At 41.8% G+C, this 19,619-nt stretch overlaps 1 protein-coding gene across 1 annotated transcript in view; it reads right to left on the bottom strand.

Annotated features, from left to right (window-relative positions):
* Positions 1 to 481: 481 nt before the first annotated feature.
* SV2B (synaptic vesicle glycoprotein 2B) overlaps positions 482 to 19,619 on the bottom strand; it is a 55,608-nt gene continuing 36,470 nt past the window's right edge. The window contains exons 9-12 of the mRNA XM_045561064.1: positions 11,095 to 11,228; positions 8,917 to 9,117; positions 5,628 to 5,787; positions 482 to 3,382 (exon numbers count right to left, since the gene is read on the bottom strand). Of these exons, the coding sequence (XP_045417020.1) occupies positions 3,199 to 3,382; positions 5,628 to 5,787; positions 8,917 to 9,117; positions 11,095 to 11,228 (679 nt within the window). The 3' untranslated portion in view covers positions 482 to 3,198. The remainder of the gene's footprint in view (positions 3,383 to 5,627; positions 5,788 to 8,916; positions 9,118 to 11,094; positions 11,229 to 19,619) is intronic.

Raw genomic sequence — 19,619 nt, 5'->3', positions numbered from 1 at the left:
CTCATTCTAGGTAAAACTAAGTGAGTATTCAACGAATGGTCCCAGGGGAAGGAAGTGTTTGTCACATTGTCCTGTTGCCCAGGCACTGTATGGAGGGTTCTGTCATAGGGTGTCAGCCACCCAGGGGCTAGGCCAGAACCATACAGCAAGCACCGCGCTGGGCCTCGTCACGCACACCCAGCACTACTTGTAACCTTGGTCACATCATCTAAGCTCTCAAGGTCTCCATAAGCAAAACATAAAAATGTGAAGGAAGTTATGCTCCACATTTCTCCCAGCTGATTCAGTCAATTCAGGAATACAGAAGAGAGCTTACTGCCCGAAAATAATCTCTAAGCCCAGTTCTAAAAGGTTTGCTTCCAGTGATTTCTATTATTAGTTTTGACGAACTAACACAAGGTACCAGGGAACCTAGGTTTGGGGTTATGTATCACATGACCTCAGGGTAATGTGCTACAAATGTCACAAACAGGCACACCTCTTTCACTAATTATTTTTAATAAAACATAAGATCAAAAATCAGCATCAGGAGATGACACAATACAGTTGAGACTATGAAAAGCAACTACTCCCAAACTGAGCATCGTAAAATACATCATCATGAACTGTGAACAGACTTGCTCGACAAAGGAGACCCTCGTCCCTTAACCCCCCACGGCCGACACTGGGAGTTTCTCAGGGTAGAAAATGAAGTGAAAAAGGGTGGATGACCAGGGATGCTGTACATTATTCCCCAGTGACCTGCCACAGAGACTATTTTTAAAGACACATTTATCTCAGCAGGAGTGACAGCACTTAAGAAGTGGCCAAGTACTTATGCCAGACAATTGTTCATGGGAAAAGCTTGGCTGCACCCTTTACAAACGCCTAAGTGATGGATGAGATGGGAATTTCCCTCGTTGGTTAGGTGGCTGGTTTAAGGAGCCATAAAGATAATGTAGAAGTTAGAGTTTGGAAACCACATGGAGTTAACCCCTAAATTATTGCAGCCACCCTAGCACTCAAAAATTAATCAGATTTTGAATTTATAAGATCCATCTTAACTAAAAATGCAGGCTCTGGCTTGTAAATTTCTTAAGTGGTAGCTTCTCATCGAATTATATTATCCTATTGAAGAATAATGTTATAAGAGATGTGGTGATCCCAGATATACACAATTCTCTTTTATGAACCCAGCCACTGTATTTCATATCACAAGAATATGGAGAGTATATTACAACTATATTACACCAGGCCTCTCGTTGTCAACATAGCACTGTGTTAGGTAACCCCTAAAAAACACTGAGAGAAACATTAATACTCAGCGGTATATTTATATATTTGATATATATATATATTTAGGGGAATCAGGGTGTCAAATCAGAGTTGAATGAATAGGTGGGATTCAAGAGACACAGAGTAAACATGTTAACCATTAAAACTGATCTCAAATGGAAGGTGAAGAGGTGTCATAAAATTTACCCCTGCCAACCTGTTAACTGAGAAAATTACAGAAAGATGGCCTGAAGCTATCACAGGACCTAAGCATTTCTCCAAAACTGAGAAAACACTCAATGCAGCCATTATTAGTCTGTTTTAAATATTTGGAGATCTCTGTCAGGGAAAGTGTGGCACTTTATGGCCACTGAGAGCATTGCAAATCAGCTCCAAGAACTGGTTCTTGCAGACTGACATTCACTGGGCCTGGGCAAATTCACCTCCAGTGGCAGGAGTTCATAGCTCACTGTCCCCTTCCCTGCTAGACAGTTCCGAGGGCCAACAAGTTGTTTCTCTTCCATGTTCTCAAGACTTCAGTCGATTGCTGCCACTGGCCAGAGCAGTCTGTCCTCGGCTCCTCCCTACTCATACCCCTGTTCGTGTTCCTAACTGGATTTCAGGAAAGAGTTTCTTAGAGCACTGAAGAAAAACATATTTGACCTCCACTAGCTCCCTAACTCTCAGTCCATGGGCTCTGTTTACAAAGCCCCGAACACATAGCATAGATTTCTCATGAGACCTGACCATTATAACGAACATGGATAGCGTTTTGCTGCTAAAACACAAGCAGAAAGTATTTACACTTGGAAGAACTGTGGCTGCACTTCCCCATCCCTCCCTCAGTCCCCCATGTTGTTTGATTATCGCCTGTAAAGAGCGCCAGAGGCCAGTGGACGCTTCTCAGTGTTGTTTCTGGGTGAGCAGCAAACTCGAATGCTGTATTGAAGACGGTGAGCTTGAGTTTCACAAGTGATCTGGGTAAGAGAGAAAAGTATGCACTCCACCCACACGAAGAAAAGCGCCTGGATTAAATGAACTGTACAATATGAGTTTGTTAAGTGCATCCTCCAGACAGCAAGTTAAATGGCTATAAGAAATTGTGTTTGCATTTCATTCAATCAGACCTAATTTCCTGGGACCTCAAACACCAAGTTCTCCCAAAATATGGCTAAAATGCTGGCAATATTTGCAGATAGCATCCGTGGCAATTAAACCCAAGTAAAGTTATATACAAACTTAGTTTACAGAACACCTATCCCATTAAGTTGCATTGAATAGAGCAAAATAGAAATAAATATCATTCTTAAATTTATCACCTAATCATCATGGAAAGCTTAGGACACTTAGGGGAAAGAGAGATCTGTATAGGTATTGCTCAAATATTTGGTTTTCTATATCAGAGTATTTTCAATGCTACTATGCCAATTTTCAAGTGGAAAATGTGATAGGTGACACTCTTAAATGCAAAAATATGTGTATCCTGTACTTCAATCCCAATGCTCACATAATGATTCTAACTTCCAGCCAAGACAATTTGTTTAATCGCTGGGCTCCAAGGAGCTTTATGGAAGAGCTTGAGCGTTTCTCATCCTCAAATTCCTTTTGAAATGCAAATAAGTTCTTGCACTTCACTTAGGGAAATGCGCACTCCCTGCTTAGTGTGTGTGCTCAAGGAAGGGGCCTCCCCTGCCTTGGGCTGGGGAGACCTGAAGCCAAACACGCAGCTCCGTGATCCTAAGGGTGGCTCGGGCAACCCCAAATCAGTCACCTGAGTTACAAACACATTGACAGCTGACGTGAGTCCTAAACTAAGGGTCACAAAATCAACTTCTCCTCCTGTGCTACCCAAGGTGTCCTCTGGACAGTGACAGGCAGGAAGTGTGGATGCATTTACGTGTCCTGGACAAGATTCTTTCAACCTTTCCTTTCCCCAGAGATTGTTCACATCAGGACTTGTTCTCGAGTCTCTGGCAGTCGAAGGGCAATCAGGCCGCCCCCAACCAGAGAAGCAGCAGCCAGAAGGATGGGGACCACTTTGGTTATCCCAACAAAAGAAGCAAAGATGGTGTTTCCCAAGATGGCGCCAAATTTGCACAATCCATTGAGGATGCCAAAGGCTGTTGCCCTGTAAAAGAAGAGGAAAGTAAATAATTCTGAAATTCTGGACCTCATTAGGTGAGTGGAACTGGGTTCCTTCTTTTCCTGGTTGTGGGGTAGGAGGAGGTATGGGAGGGAAGTTTTTCCTAAATATAAAAATAACGCATTCTCGTTTTAATCAAATTTGGAAATGTAGAATAATATAAAGATGCAGGGATGTCTGGCCTCTTCACTGAAAGGCAATGACCTCAATTAACATTTTGGAGTACTTCCTTCAAGCTTTTTCTTTTTCTTTTCAAATACATCTCTTTTAATTGTTTACAGGCAGTACACACTTACTGTAGAAATCCTGAAAGAATGAAGACATATGGAAGGTGGAAAATGTAAGTGTTCCTCCAATAACATTCTCAATCCTCTTGCAGCAGAGACTGCTAGATGTCCTCAAATAGCACATCTCCAAATAGAAGACTACATTTCCCAGAATCCCTTGCTGTGAGTGTGGCCATGTGACTTAGTTTTGGCCAATAGAATGTTAAGTGCAAGTGGCGGATCCAGAGAAAATTCCTTAAGAGAGGTCATGCATGAGTGGGCCTTTTGCACTGTTCTCCTTCACCCTTTTCCTTATACCCAGCTTTGTGGAACACAGACGGACCACGGCTGAGTCCAGGCAAAGAAGAATAATGAGACAGAAAGAACCTGCACTGCCTACTCTAGCCTCTTGCAGAAGAGAAAAATGCAATGCCTACCTATTAACACTGCAGTTATTTGGGGTTTCTGTCACCCATGGCAAAACCTAAGCCCTAATTATTATCCTTCAATCACACTTCCTAGTGATGCCTGTTATCAACCATTGATACTTTTGTGACCCCATCTATATTCAGATGCAATATTCCCAATACTCTCTCCCCAGCTGAAGTAAGATGCTTCTTTTTCATACCACAAGTTTTATTAAGGACTTAAAATTCCTCTTACATCTTTGTCTATAACTGTGCCATATGGCAGCCTTATAATCACCAGCCTGTCTTTTTGTTTGTTTTAATATTTTCTTGGATATTTTCTCATGCGTGTTTTTCCAAATCAACTTTTTTCAAGTTCCCAGAGGAAAAAGCTCATTGACTTTTCAGTGACTTTTCTAAGTTAGAGAAATACTAAATAAAATTTGACATTTTTGTAAGATTGAATCTTCTTACCCAAAATGAGATATATCTTGACATATATTTGTCTGCCTTTATATCTCCTAGTAAAGCTTTATGGTTTTCTTCACGTAAGTGTTTCATTCATTGAATTGACTCCTAATTATTTTATGATTTCTTCTGTTATTAAATTAATTTCAATTACATTTGTAATTTTTTTGATAAATTTTAAAACCTATACATTATGAAGTTAGTTTTATTACTGACCGACCACCTGACCAAATTATCTAATAGTTTCTAGTAGTCTCTTTAATTAATTCTCTTAGGTTTCCTAGATGTAAAATCACATCCCATTCAAATAATAATGAATCCCTCCTTATTTTTTGTAAAACTTAGCAATCCTTTGATTCAAAGGAGTGGGGCTCCAAATATGATATATTGTGCTTTTCCACAGTTACCTATATCCCTCTGTCAACAAGTTTAGAAATATCATTAAGGTTTTTTGCAGAATTTCATTTACCCACCTTCTACACCAGCTCACATTCCTTTTTGACCATGGGGCCTCTTATCTGCTATCCTTAAAATTCACAATTCTCCCTCCCAGTAGAGACACAATTACAAAGCAATGGCCTTGGCCCTAAGCTTTTAAACCAGACCTCTTCCCATATGACCTGCACAAAATAAAAATAAACCCTGGGCATCCTGCCACTAGTTCTGCAAATGCCCCGGCCCTCTGTGCCTCATCCCCACCTTTTTTCCTCTCCCTGCCCTCACCCTGTGTTATTCTAGTTCTCCAACTCTGCTTTCTCTCCCCTTGGCAGGTCTACTCTCACCTCTATTGTGGATTACATGACGCATATGGTTTTGCCAAGTTTTCACTCTTACTCCTCTCTCCTGGACAGTTTGTTCTTGTCCTTTGCTTCTTACCACCCACCCAACCCTATCAAGGCCTAGTTCTCCCACTTCCAGGTCTATGGCAGCCCCCATGCAGGAGAAACTCAACAACCTAGGAAACGTCTTGTTCATGGAACACCAGGAAGACCATAATGGCCGTGCATGGTGCAGGATCTAGTGAGCAGGCAGACTTCCAGCCAAAGAAGTCCCAACAAGTCCTAGGAGGAAACCCAGGGAAGAACTGACCTCTGGTTGGTGGGATATAGCTCCACGGTGATCACATCCAGAGCATTCCAGGCCGCAATGCTGGTCCCACAGAACAGGCACTGCCAGCCGATCATCGCAGACTCACTGTTGCCAAAAAATAGGAAGAAGCAGCAGACCGCTGAGATGAGCATGGAGCCGCCTGCAGAGGGAGTCCAAGGGCAGAAAGAAACCTGAAGACTGTGTCTTCAACAAGGCCATTCTTGTCCATCTCCCCTCCCAAAGGTACACCTGAAGTAACAGGTTACCTAAAGAATTAGGTTTATCCTCCACATGGAAATAGCACTGCTTGAACCCTTACATGGCACCTTGGCCAAGGGATTGGAACCCTCTGCATGGGTCAGAGCACCAGAGTTAGCCTCCAGGAAGGATTTTGAAATTGCCACTCTAAGGTGCTGCCCAGCCCAGAGTGACTGGGGAAGGCACAGACGGGGGTATTTCTTGAGAATTTATTACGTGCCCGACATTGTCATAGGTGCTTTAGGTACATCAGTATCAGTTACGAAAACCCATTCTCAATTTGAAATCAGTATGTCAAAGAGAAATCTGTACTCTCATGTTCACTGCAGCGTTATTCACAACAGCCAAGATATGGAATCAATCTAAGTATCCATCAACAGATGGATAAATAGATAAAGAAAATGTGGCATATATGCACAGTGCTTTAAAAAACCTTTAAAAAGGAGGAAATTCTGGTATTTGTGACAGCATGGATGAAACTAGAGGACATTATGCTAAGTAAAACAAGCCAGGTACAGAAAGACAAATACTGTATGATCTCATTTGTATGTGGAATCTAAAGCAATTGAACTCCTGGAAGTTCAGTTGGAACTTCATGGAAGTTCATGGAAGCAGAGAGTAGAATGGTGGATCCCAAGGCCTCGGGTAGGGTGAGTGGTGGGTGAGGAATGGGGAGATGTTGGCCAAACCATCTACTGAGTTCTCTTTCCCCTCCAGGACTCTGAATACGCAGTCCACGGGGTTAGCCTCCCAGGGCTCTGAGCAGGGTGGAGCAGGGCAGACCTGACCTCTGGGTTGGAGATGGGCTAAGTGGAGAACAAGCAGGACAGCCCTCATACAGCTGGTGATCACAGATCCCATCCAAAGAAGACTGCACCAAATCCTGTCCAACCCCAGTAAGTCCAGCCTGGGGGAGCTTGGGATGCAAGCTCCAAGTCCAAGGTGGATTCAGGTTGTGACAGAACACGTTGCAGACCAAGAAAATAGCCGGAGATGGGGTAGGAATAGGGTTAGCAGAAGGTAGTAAGAAAGTAGGTCCCAGGCAACCAGCAGGGAAATGGGGTGTGAGCTCCTCACCCGGCATCAGGACCCTGCAGGAGGAAGGTGTTCTGGATGCAAGAAACAAGAAGGCTGGCCTGGCCTCAGTGAGAAAGGCCTCCCTGGGAGGGGGCCTCGACTGGACGCTCACCCTCAGACCAGTGCCAGACCTTGGTAATGGTCTGGGAAAGGATAACTGTCCCCCTGGATTCTGGTGACTCTGGGAAGGCAGGGCTGTATGTAGGTGCCTGGTAACTGCTTTACAAACAGCTAGGAAACAACTAGAGAGGAAGAAAACTGGCATCTGTGGGGTCACAAGCAACCTGGGAATAATGTCCTGTCCATGCCTGCAGGGCCCATTCTCATTTACACGCATGCCCACCCCACCTCTGTAGACCCTGCCTCCCCCAGAACCTCCTTAGCTACTTCAGGACCTGCCCATAGAATCCACTGTTAGACTCTGGGACCCGGAAGGCTGGTGACAAAACGGCAGATATGTCACACACCTGCTCTCACACCCCTTATCTACCCCTTACCTCCCTGGCGCAAAGAGTTTTTATTTTAACACCTATTAAATGGAAACTCACAGAAGCAAAGGAATTTGTGCAAACTCATAAAGCTAATCTTTGCAGAGACAGCAATCTGACTCCCAGTTGTATAACAGTATTTTTGTAAGTTGCCATCCTGTGGGGTCTTCTGCTAAAAGCTTGGTGCGTCACGCTAATCCAGGAAAGAGGCCATCTTCACCAGTTCTGGTCAGTGCAGTGTCATCACTAAGTGTCAACTTTATGGCAGGCACTGCACCAGGCACAGGGGTTACAGAAATTAGTCAACCATTGTCCCTTCCCTCAGGGGACCTCAGGACTAACCAGGGCACTGCCCTGACATAGCAGAGAGCTCAGTCTGCCATACCTAAAAGATGACTCTCTACCCTCACCACAAGATTAAAAAGCTGAAATCACAGGCATTCCTCGTGCTCACCGTTCTGAATATGCATGCTACTATTTATAATACCGATATTCAGTATGAGCCAACACACCAGGAAAAGATTCTCTTCTCATGAAGACTTGATCAATTTTCTCTTCTCCAACAACATGACTGTGTGATTTACTTTGTTTCCCTTTCAGCATTACTGCTAGGAAGCTTGGTATAGATTTTCCTTATCGACTACATCCCCTAGGGCAGATCCTTAATGGCATGTTTATTAATGTGTTGTCCACTTCCTCATCCCTGGCCTTGACTCATATTCTATGTACATTTTCTCTGGCCCTAAATGTATACATTTTGTTTCTTGTTTACCATGCATGGCATATGTTTCTCTATTAAACTGCTGCAAATCCTGGATGAATGAAGCCAGGCATACATGCTACCATTTTGGAGAACTTACAATGTGCCGAGCATTACAAGGTGCTTGGGGTACCTTACGTTCAATCCTCACAAAACCCTGCCAGCTAGCTAAAGGTTTCCTCATCTCAAAAATAAAGAAACTGAGGCCATGAGAAGTAAAGGAACATGTTCAAAGTCACACAGCCTTTAAGTGATAGGATTTCAACATGGGTCTATCCAACTCCAAAGCCCAAACTGGTATTACTATTAAATAATAAAAGTAATATAATTTATCTTCAACCATCAAACTATCATCTAAGAGCATTTTATATGTTTTTCTGACAATACTGTTATGAAGAGGTACGGTGGATGTAGTTAATACCCCTGTTGAAGTGCTAATAGAATAAGTGACTATCACAGAATTTCTCAGTCAGAAAATGAAGAAAAGTCCCTTGCCTGAACCAAAGGTCTCAGACTATTTCCAGGGAGCCCTGAGGTTCTACAGACATGTATCCCTGGCTCTACAGCAGCAGGTTCCATCTTATTTATTTGGTTTTCCATGTAAGAATTGTTTAATAAAAGGAAAAATTCCACTACTTTAATACACATCAAACGACCCTAGCCCAGCTCATCGGAACCCCCAGATGTGACGCCACAGACAACTCACCAATCATCTTGAGCCTTCCGATCCTGTCCATGAGCAGGGCAGAAATGATGTTCCCAGGCAAGACAGACAGGCTGCCCAGGAAGCTGACGAGGTAAATCAGAAAGTCGTTGTCTTGCTCCATGTCCATGTGGCAGCCCTCCTTCTGCTCCAGAAAGGTGGAGTTGATAAACCGACAGTTGATGAACTTATGCTCATAGAGGTCTGGGGAAAGAAGGAAACTTTTGGTTCGTGTAAGCAGAAGGCAGCAGGGGAAAGAAGGGCAGAGGCAGAGCTGAAGTTACCCCCCTTTCTATAGGCAGGCTGTGTCAACCTTTGCTACTCAGACAGCTTCAAAGTCAAGATGATGTGTGGCCGGGTATGGATGAATAGAGAAACTCCCAAAAATGTAATGACCTGTTCAAGTTCCTATAAGTAAGGGGAAATGAAAGTAACATTAATTGAAGGATGTTTTAATAAAATACACCATCTCTGCAGCTGGATAACAGTCCTGTTTTTACCCAACAGGTGACATTGAGGGCCACAGCAGCTGGGCACTTCTCTGAGGCTACCCGGCTTAGGGAAGCAGATCACAAGAGAGTTGGGTTCAGACTGAGCCAACCACTCCAGGGCCCATGCTGTAGTCTGTGCAGAAACCTTAACACTCTTAAAAAATAAAAACCACGTGCTTTGGAACCTTCTGAGACCAGCTGTTCTAACAGAAAGAGTAATAAGCAGGCTCCTTGGAAACTTGTATTCGGGAGCTCACACTGCCATTGATCCTCTTTAACCTCCCTGGGCCTCCACCTGTAAAATTAGAGGAGTACACCTGATTATTCCCATTGCTTCTCCCAGCTCTGACATTTCCTGACTACACGTGTTTACAAAAATCTCCGTATTAAGAATATGCAAATGTAGAGGCATCATTAACACTTGAAAGAATAAAAGGATATGCCAGTTTTTAATGACATAGTAAATTTCTAGAACTCATTAAGGTCAGGTTAAAAGAAAATTCAGGAAGGTAAGTCTCATAACAAATTATTAAGAGACTGGGGCATACTTAAAGACCAACTATTGAACCTTTTGAGGCTATTATCAGAGAGGAAAAAGATGCTCTTGTATAAACTACCCTTTCGTGCTGACGCCAGGAACAAAGCATAGATCTGGAAGCAAGTAGTTCAGTGGAAAAATCACAGACTTCGGAGTCAAATGATTGAGGAATGAACCCAAACTCTCCCAATTTGCTAGTGGCCTTGAGCAAGTTGCTTAGTTCTCGGTTTCCTTAGCTATAAGATGGGAGTGATAACAGTACATTTCTCAATTGAGACAATTTAGGTAAAGCCCCTGAGAAAGCTCAGTTAGTTTCCTTAAATCCCAAATCCACTTGGTATGTTATTAATTTATGATGAGAGCAGTAAAAGTAACCAAGGGTGGTGAAGTGGGGAACTTTGTGATTCTTTTTAATCATGGAAATCTGAAACAGTATGATATTAAAATATTCTTAGCATCTCACTTTATGTACAAACTGTGAACACATGTAATTTTCTCTTTTCATTTATTACTGTGAGAACATGAGTTGCGAATTTTGTAAGTTTCAAATTACACAAGGTCCATGCATAAAATGCAGCCCTCCCAGAATGCTGGTTTTTATTTGTGTCCTCCTTTGTTTCTACCAAAGACACTTAGTGTATAGCATCAGTCTCATTTGGCTGGAACTTTTGTTTCCATTTTATATGTGATAATACTGAGATAGTTAAATTAAATGCCTTGTTAGAGTTGTGCACTGAATTCGTGCCACACCTAGGGCTAAAACCCATTTCCCCACCAAGGCTTAGCACTTGTGTCTACGAATACTTTCCTACTCCTGAAGCTTGTGATAGAGCTCTTTTAGCAAAAATTTTATTATTTTTTTCAGAATATTACAGGGGTGCAACATTTTGGTTACATGAATTACATTTGTACAGTTTGAGTCAAAGTTATAAGGGTTGTAAGCATTACTAGGGGGGAAAGAAAGTCCCAAAACAACAGATGCTGGAATGGATGCTTATACACTTTCACATTGCTGGTGGGACTGCAAACTAGTACAACTTTTCTGGAGAGTAATATGGAGATGCCTTAAAGAACTAATGACTGAGCATTCTGATTCTTACACAACACCATTTCACCCTTGTTACAGTCTACCCAGTCTGTCACTGTTCTTACCTGTGTTATAAAAGATGGTTGATTCAATGGTGCAATTTTTGAAATAGGTATCAGTAGATGTAACATCTTCAAAGTAACACTCATCAAAGAATGTGTCCTCAAAGAGTACATGTTTAAAGTACATCCTTGTGAACCTGTGGAAAAGACATTAGCCTCTGAGTGATTCATCCAAGAAAAAAATAGACTTGAGACCGAGGTGAAAATACAGAAAGGCAGAAAAGGAAAAACTGAAAGCCAGAAGGTGCTGGAATATTATTTTCAACCCAGACCAGTTCCCCATTTCTTAGCTGTTTGTTCCTTAGTGGGGATGGGCCTCAGGACTGGAAGCCAGTATCTTGTCCAGGTACACATGGGGTCCTCTGCAACAACCTAGTGGTTCCCAAACGTGGGTCCATGGAATGGACCCTCTGCATCAGAAGCACAGAAATGTGAAATAGTGTGAGAGGGAAATATTGATAACATCTCACTTTCTAAGGAGCTTTAAAAACATGCAGGATCCTAGGCTGGTCCTTGCCTGTTTGGAAGCAACATATTTGTGAGGGTCTGACAATCTTCATTTTTAAAATTGCCCCCAAAAAGAAATGTGGTGAAATAGGCACTTTCATTCACATTATTGGTAGAATATAAATCAGTGCAGCCTCTTTGGGGAGCAATTTTGCAAAATTTAAAATATACATTCCCTTTGACCCAGGAATACTACCTGTAGGAATTTATCCTACATATGGTTGCTCATGTATTCAAAAAGATACACTCACTGATTTTCACTGTAACATTGCTTATAATAACAATGGATTACTACCTATATACATACATAATAAATAGATAGATGCCATACAAATGGAATGCCGTGTAACCATTATAGTAAATAAAGTAGATCTATATGTATTAATATAGAACAATCATTAGGATACATTGTTATGTAAAAAAATCAAGATGCAATATAGAGTTTATAGCATGTGACCACTTGTGTAAGAAAGGGTATGGTACATATGCTTCCAAATATTGGAGAGTTACGCTGGAAACTGGAAGAAGTGATTGGTCCTGGGCGGTGTAATGGGGTTAGGAAAGAGATACACAATTTTCACTTTATACCAAATGTATGTATTACTTCTTCACTTAAAAAAAAATTCGGTTAGGAAGGGGGGAAAGTGCCCAGGTGATTATGAAGTACATTTGAGAGCCACTGCACTACTCCAACTCCTACATAAACTAATTGCAAAGAACATTATTACATTTAAAAATATATCTCACATGCAGTAACACCATCCTCTGTTGGCTATATTTACCAAGCTTGGTCACACTTTCAGGCTGGAAGCCTTTGGCTATGTCTTCATCTGTGAATAATTACAATCCATTCATTCATTCAGTCATTCTTCTATTCATTCACTTACATATTCATTCTTCTGCAAACACTTACTGAGCGTGGTACTAGGTGATACGGGTACAGAAAGGAAGGACACAATCTCTACCCTCCAGTCTAATTGGAAAAAAAGAACAGACAACTATAATACAGTAGGAATCACAGTGACAGAAATAACGCCAGGTGCTAAGGGTCATTGCTCCCTTCAGGGCCACCAAATAATTCACTCCATGACTACATATGACGGCCAGTGCCACTCACCCTTAGTGCCATATTATGTTCTGCTCAGAACCCTAACCCACAGCCACCTATTGTTACGTTCTGCATAAAGACCTCTCACCCAACAGGAAGTCCTGGACAAGTGCTTGTTGAACAGAGGTCCCCAGACCACTACTATCAGAATAAAATAGGAGGTTATTATTAAGTATGCAGTTTCCTAACTTCCAACCTGGACCTTTTGAACCCTAATCACCAGTGGCAGAGACCAGATTATTATCTTTACAATAATTTGAGAATCATTGGTCTAGAAAAGCAAATTATTTTGAAGAATTTTCTTAGGGCCAAATATGCTACAGACTTTTCAACAGGAGCCTTCAAAAGCTATCATTAAACTCCTTGAGTTTCCATAGAAATCTAATTGGTAAGCTTTTTGTTACAAGAAGATGCCTCTGACTTCAAAATTTGTATGCTAGATGTGTTTACTCAGGAGAGCTATTCCTGGAGACTGTCTCAGGCTTCTGCCTTTCTTAATATATCCTTCTCTTTAATATAGTAATAGGCTGGTGATGTGGCCTTTGGTGATATTTTAATATTCTTCCAAGGGTGGGTGAAAAAGCAGAGCTATAAATCATAAATGGGTCTGACGCAGGCAAGCCTTAAAAATGTATCTCCAAGTGTGTTATAAAAAGCCAAAGTTATAAGGGAAGAGATAAAAGGAGAAAGGGCCAACACGTATTTTATGAGTCTTTATATAAATCATCTCCTCCAATCTAACTTATATACTGAACTGGTCCAAGATTCTTCATTCAGGATAGTTCAAAGGCTGAAAGAAAAATCAGCAAAAGTATTAATATATTGTGAAACGTTTACCTTAAGGAAACAGAAGCCATTGGTCAGCCAGTGTCTGTGATAGAAGTATTATTACAAACACTTTATTTCAGCTACTCTCAGGCCAAATGCTCAGCCCACTGAGTGATCTAAATGATGCCAAAGTCACATTCAGCATGTTTTAGGCTTGATGGCATCCCACTCGAGAGACTCAGTCTAATTAAAGAGATATACAAGAAAACTGACAATTTGATCTTTATCAGTGTAGAACTATGCTATAAACTCACTTCAGAGGGGGCACCTGTGACCCAGTTGGTAAAGGATGATGCGGCCTATCCTGAAGGACCAGTAAAAGCTCCCCAAGCAAAGACGAGGAAGTGCATTCCAGGCAGAGGGAACAGCATGTGCAGACATAGAGGCAAGTTAGATACACCCTTTAATTGCCTTTTTTTTCTAAGTAGAGAATTCTCTTTCCCATAAATTACATCACCTTTCAGGGAGAAGATAAATAAAGGAGATGGCTCCCCGAAGTTCATGCACACAAACACCCTACCATAATAAGCCCTCTAGGCACAGTGAATGAAAGCAACCTCTTCAGAAAAGAACCGGAACCCTAGTCTGTAACATGTTATCTTATTTCAGGTCCTAATCTGAGGCGAAGCAAAGCACAAATAAGAGGGTCACTCACTTCAGAAAGTATGTGCTTGGGCCTAATTGCTTAAAGAAAATGGAGGAAACAGATTCTTGCCTGAATGCTCTATACAGGTTCTTACATTCTGCACACGTAGGCGCCAGGCTTGTACCCGACCTCCGACACCACTCTCCAAAACCTGAAGAGTCCGACATTCAGGACTTAAGCCCCAAGAGCTCTCAGGCAAGTCCCTTCTCGTCTCTGGGCCTGCATTTAAAAACCTATGACATAGGGGTACTAAGGAGATGGCTTTTTCCATCGCCAGCAGTTGTGATTCCGTAAGTGAGGAGTGGTTTTACTGTGTGTAGCCCTGAGAAAGAAACAAGAGAGCAGACTTGGAAGATGGCCATCTTACTTCCCTAAATATTGAAATGTTACTTTACGGAGAGTCAGGAAATGTTTATGACAGGAAATCCTGGTGCCAGTGTCAATCAAATAGTCTGTCTAAGGACATACATTCTTGTGCCTCAGTGAATCTGGAAGTAAATACAACTTCCTCTCTCCTCTTCTCTTCCATTTAAAGTTATTCGAGTGCTGAAATCACAATACCTCATGCCGCCTCCTTTACACAGATCCCAGTACATTTACTGCCTTTGGAAATAATACCTGAAGCATAGAACATAGGACAGGCTGGGCGCGGTGGCTCACGCCTGTAATCCTAGCACTCTGGGAGGCCGAGGCAGGAGGACCGCTTGAAGTCAGGAGTTTAAGACCAGCCTGAGCAAAAGTGAGACCCTTGTCTCTACAAAAAGTAGAAAAATTAGCAAGGTGTGCTGGCGCATGCCTGTGATCCCTGCTACTCAGGAGGCTGAGGCAGAAGGATCACTTGAGCCCAAAAGTTTAAGGTTGCAATGAGCTGTGATGATGCCACTGCACTCTAGGCAGGGTGACAGAGCAAGACCCTTTCTCAAAAAAATAAAATAAAATAAAAATAACATAGGACAAAAAGGGAAATAATAAAAGCAATTATTAAATTAGCAGGAGAAAAATAGAACAAATTTATATATAAATATAGTTATAAACATCCTAAATAAAACACTGATTTAGCCATGCCAAAATCTGAAAACAATCCAAAATCTCTTCAGCTGGTAAACGGATAAACAAAATGCTGTTTATCATGGAATACTACTCCACAGTAAAAATAAACAAACTGCAGAACATGCAACAACATGGATAGATCCCAAATGCAATATGCTAAGTAAAGTAAGCAAGTTCGCAAGGCTTCATATTGTATGATTCCATTTATGTAACATACAGAAGATCATTGGATGCCAAGGGCCGGGGGTAGGGGAAGGACTGATTTAAAATGGCAGGAGGAAATTCTGGGGGGTAATGGAACTGCTGTGTATCTTGATTGTGGCGGTGCTTACATAACTGTATGCATTTGTCAAATCTCACAGAACTGTACACAAAAAAGGGTAAATTTTACTGTACTTAAATTATACCTCAATTAAAAAAAGGAAGTCCCAACAAGTTTCTAAGGTAACCATAGCTACAACAAAACCCAAACCAAGCTCAACTACTGACTAACCTAGCAAACGAGGAAGTGGACACATTTCTTAGTCTCTACTGTCCAATACAAGATATCTGACTTGCAACCCAAAATTATAAGACACAAAGAAGCAAGAATAAAACAATGTGATGTCAAGACACAATAATTTAAAACATAAGACTCAGATATTACATGAATACAGGAATTATCAAGCAGGGGAGTTTAATATAATTATTATTGACATATTAAAGTCTTAAAGGAAAAAGTATATAACATACATGAGTAGTTGGGGAATTCTAGCAGAGAGATGCAAAATATAAGAAAGAGTCAGGCTGGGCTCGGTGGCTCACGCCTGTAATCCTAGCACTCTGGGAGGCCGGGGCAGGAGGATCACTTGAGGTCAGGAGTTCGAGACCAGCCTGAGCAAGAGCGAGACCCTGTCTCTACTAAAAATAGAAATAAATGATCCAGACAGCTAAAATTATATATATAGAAAATAATTAGCCGGGCACGGTGGCACATGCCTGTAGTTCCAGCTACTCGGGTGGCTAAGGCAGGAGGATTGCTTAAGCCCAGGAGTTTGAGGTTGCTGTGAGCTTGACACCACAGCACTCTGGCCCGGGCAACAGAGTGAGACTCTGTCTCAAAAAAAAAAAAAGAAAAGAAAGAGTCAAATAGAAATGCTATCCATTTTTAAAAATGAAGTAACAGATGTTAGGAATGCCTTTGATGGACTCATCATAGCAAAAAAAAAAGAATTACTGAAATTATATATAACATAAGAGAAATTACCAAAATTGAGACACAGAGAGCAAAATAAGGGGGGAAACATAAAAGAACATCTAAATTCTGTGGGAAAATATCAAACAATCCAACATAGGGACAATTAGAACTCAAGAAAGAAAAGATAAAGAAAATTTGGCAGAAGAAATATTTGGAGACATGATGGCAAAGAATTTTCCTAAAGTAATGAAACAGATCAAACCACAAGTCCAAGAAATCCACATAACCTCAAGCAGAGTTAAATATCAAAAAAGAGGAGGAGGATGAAGAGGAAGTAGCAGCATACCCAAGCATATGATATTCAAATAGCTAAATACCAAATATAAAAGGACAATCTTGAAGGGAGTAAGAGAAAAAAAATCAAATTACATACAAAAAAAGAACAATACAGCAGATTTCTCATCAGAACATATGTAAGCCAACAGGAAAACTATTTATTTGCTACAACATGTACAAACGTCTGACAGGAGAAAAGGATCCTCTTTTTAGTGGCCAAAGAATAAAATATCCAGGAAGACACTCCACAGGAACTGTGCAGGACCTATCATGAGCTACAAAGCTTTACTGAGAAAGTTTGCTCCTCTGAAATGTACTGTACGTTATATGCCAATATTACCACTTTCAGATGTGGAATTGAGGCTTAGACAGGTCGGAGATTTGCCCAGGTTGGCTCAGCTAGTTACTGACCGGTGAAGGCTAGAACCCAGCCCTGGCTGCTCCCCCAGATCTAGAGGCCAGAAGGCGCATTTCCCCTGCCCGCCACTGACATCTTCAGGAAACGCCCTGCACTGGAACTTAGTCCCACTGCACAAGAAGAAAACCCTTATTGATGCCCCTCTAAAAGGGGGCTTAGTGGTGTGGGTAGCATTTCAGCATGATGCGTGCAATCAACTTTCTCTTTTCTAGTTGTACTTTGGCTTCTTTCTCTCTGCTCTCCCTGCCCCCTGCTACACTACATACCTGATTTTAGAGCTAAATCTTGTGAACTTCATTTTCATTTTGAGTTATTCACCTCCGACGTTTAATGAGAATTCAAGAGACTTTTCTCTTATTCTTCACTGGCAAATCATTTGTGCAAATTGTTACACATTCCCATTTGAGTGTCCAAACCTGAGAACACACCACCAACTTCCTTTCAGCTGTGAGGAAACCCCAGGATTAGGGCATTACTTCCTGGGTCATGACCTATCAGAGACAGAAAGCAGGTGCATCTCCCTTATGCACAAGAGGTTTAAGTCAGATAACGGCCTTCCCCCACCCTAACCCTCACAGATGAAAGCCCTGCCAAGCAGAAATTTCTTCCCAGGAGGAGAGAGTTAACTAATTAACTAATTAGTTAATACATACTCTGGGACAAAAACCTGTCCCGTTTTTAATTAACAATAAGGGAAGCCTGGCCTGACATTTTGGCTCAGGGTTCAAAATATAAACTTATTCTTTGCCTTTCTTGTACTTTCCGAAAACTCACAAGTTCTAAGGCAGAAGCTGTACAGGTGCTCAGAGCCCCCGGATCCCATAAAACACAAGAGGAGGCTGCAGGCGATGCTTTGGGGGCAGGCCAGACTCATCTGTGCACTTTTGTTTCTTCTTGGAGCCAAAGGAATCGCTTCTATAGCAGGGAGGTTTAGGTTTCATTCAACAGGTTTTCCTTTACCAACAGAGTCCGTGGGTGAAGTCTGAAGCCCTGTTTACACGAAGTCATTTTCCCCCCTGTGTGATTGCCAATAAAATACTTTCCATCTAAATTTTAAACCAGCCAAGTCTGGCTAAAGCCAGAGGGTGGGGGGGAGTACTGGTACAGGTGGGAGAAATTAACCAAGGAAGCTTAAAAAAAAGCGTCAATTTCTTCGTGGAGGCTCTGGGTTTTCAAAGGTGAGGCATGTTCCAGCTCAGGACCAGCAGATGGCAGCATAACTCAAGAAAAGAATCCAGGTTCAGCTATTCCTTAGATCATTTTCGAAGGTTCCTTAACCAGTCCAAGGAGAAAAATACCTTTTTTATTCAAACAAGTCACGGGGCATGGAGGGAATTATGGGCTTCAAGTGCTAGTGGTTGTGCTTTTAGTATCTGTTGGTTAGAAAACATGCTGTATGACAAAAGTTACAATTAACTCATAACTTTTGAAGGAATTTCTATTTAAATAACCACACAAAACATCTCCATACATTTAAAGCATAGGACTGTGGTAGAACATCATGTGAAGAATATTTCCATCAACTCCCAGACAATCCTGGGCACACCTGTGCGTTCCCAGACCTTGGCACTAGCTCTATGGTCCCCGGGGTCCTGCATCCACAAGAGGAGACCACCGTTTTCATCAGCCCTCGCTTCCTCCACACGCCCACCCAGAAGTTTATGGAAAGCCTGGAGAAGCTGAGAAAAGTTAAAAGGACAGAGTGGACCAAAAGTCCCCACTTTCGGCATGGCTAAGTCTTGGAACTCCAAAATCTGTCTGTTATAAATCACAAAGGCTCTGGCATTGTGGTGAACTTTCTAACACAGAAAACATCACATAAAACATGAGAATGAAGAGTTTCCAAGGGAGGCCATTAGTAGCTGTCAAGAGTACAGGATCTGGAGTCCAAATGCCTGGGCTGGGAGACAGACATTTCTATTTAATATTTATATTAGCTGTGTGATCTTGAGCAAGTTGCTCAAACCCTCTAAGCTTCTGTTTCCCCACCTGTAACACAGAAAGCATATTTCTTGTTTCCTAGAGTTTTTGTGAGGATTAAGTGAGAAAATCTATGTAAGGCACTTAAGGTAGCAGCTGGCACACAGCAGTGCTCAGTAAGGCTGGCTGCCATAGTTACTATCACTGGCATTATTATCATTGCCATTATTATCATTATTATTACTAATACCACAATAGTGCATCACTGAACATTGGGAACTTCAGAAATGAGGTCTCCTTTAGGAAATTCCTCTCTTCAGGAAATGGTGTCATATCACAGGTGACATCTAGTCATCCATATATCCCTTAGTTTTCAATAATTCCAAAGGGCCCTAATAAAGCAAGAGCAACATTTCTTCCTTGGCAATGCCAACACAAGATCTCCTGACTTATATTAAAGAGCTCAGAGAGTGAAATGTTGTGGGAGAACTGCTTTCCACCACCACTAGCGTTGGAGCTGCCATCCCGGGAATGGCCA

Source organism: Lemur catta, chromosome 9 (assembly GCF_020740605.2).
Source record: "Lemur catta isolate mLemCat1 chromosome 9, mLemCat1.pri, whole genome shotgun sequence".
In the NCBI taxonomy this organism is placed as follows: domain Eukaryota; kingdom Metazoa; phylum Chordata; class Mammalia; order Primates; family Lemuridae; genus Lemur; species Lemur catta.
This window is presented reverse-complemented; position numbering and strand designations above follow the sequence as displayed.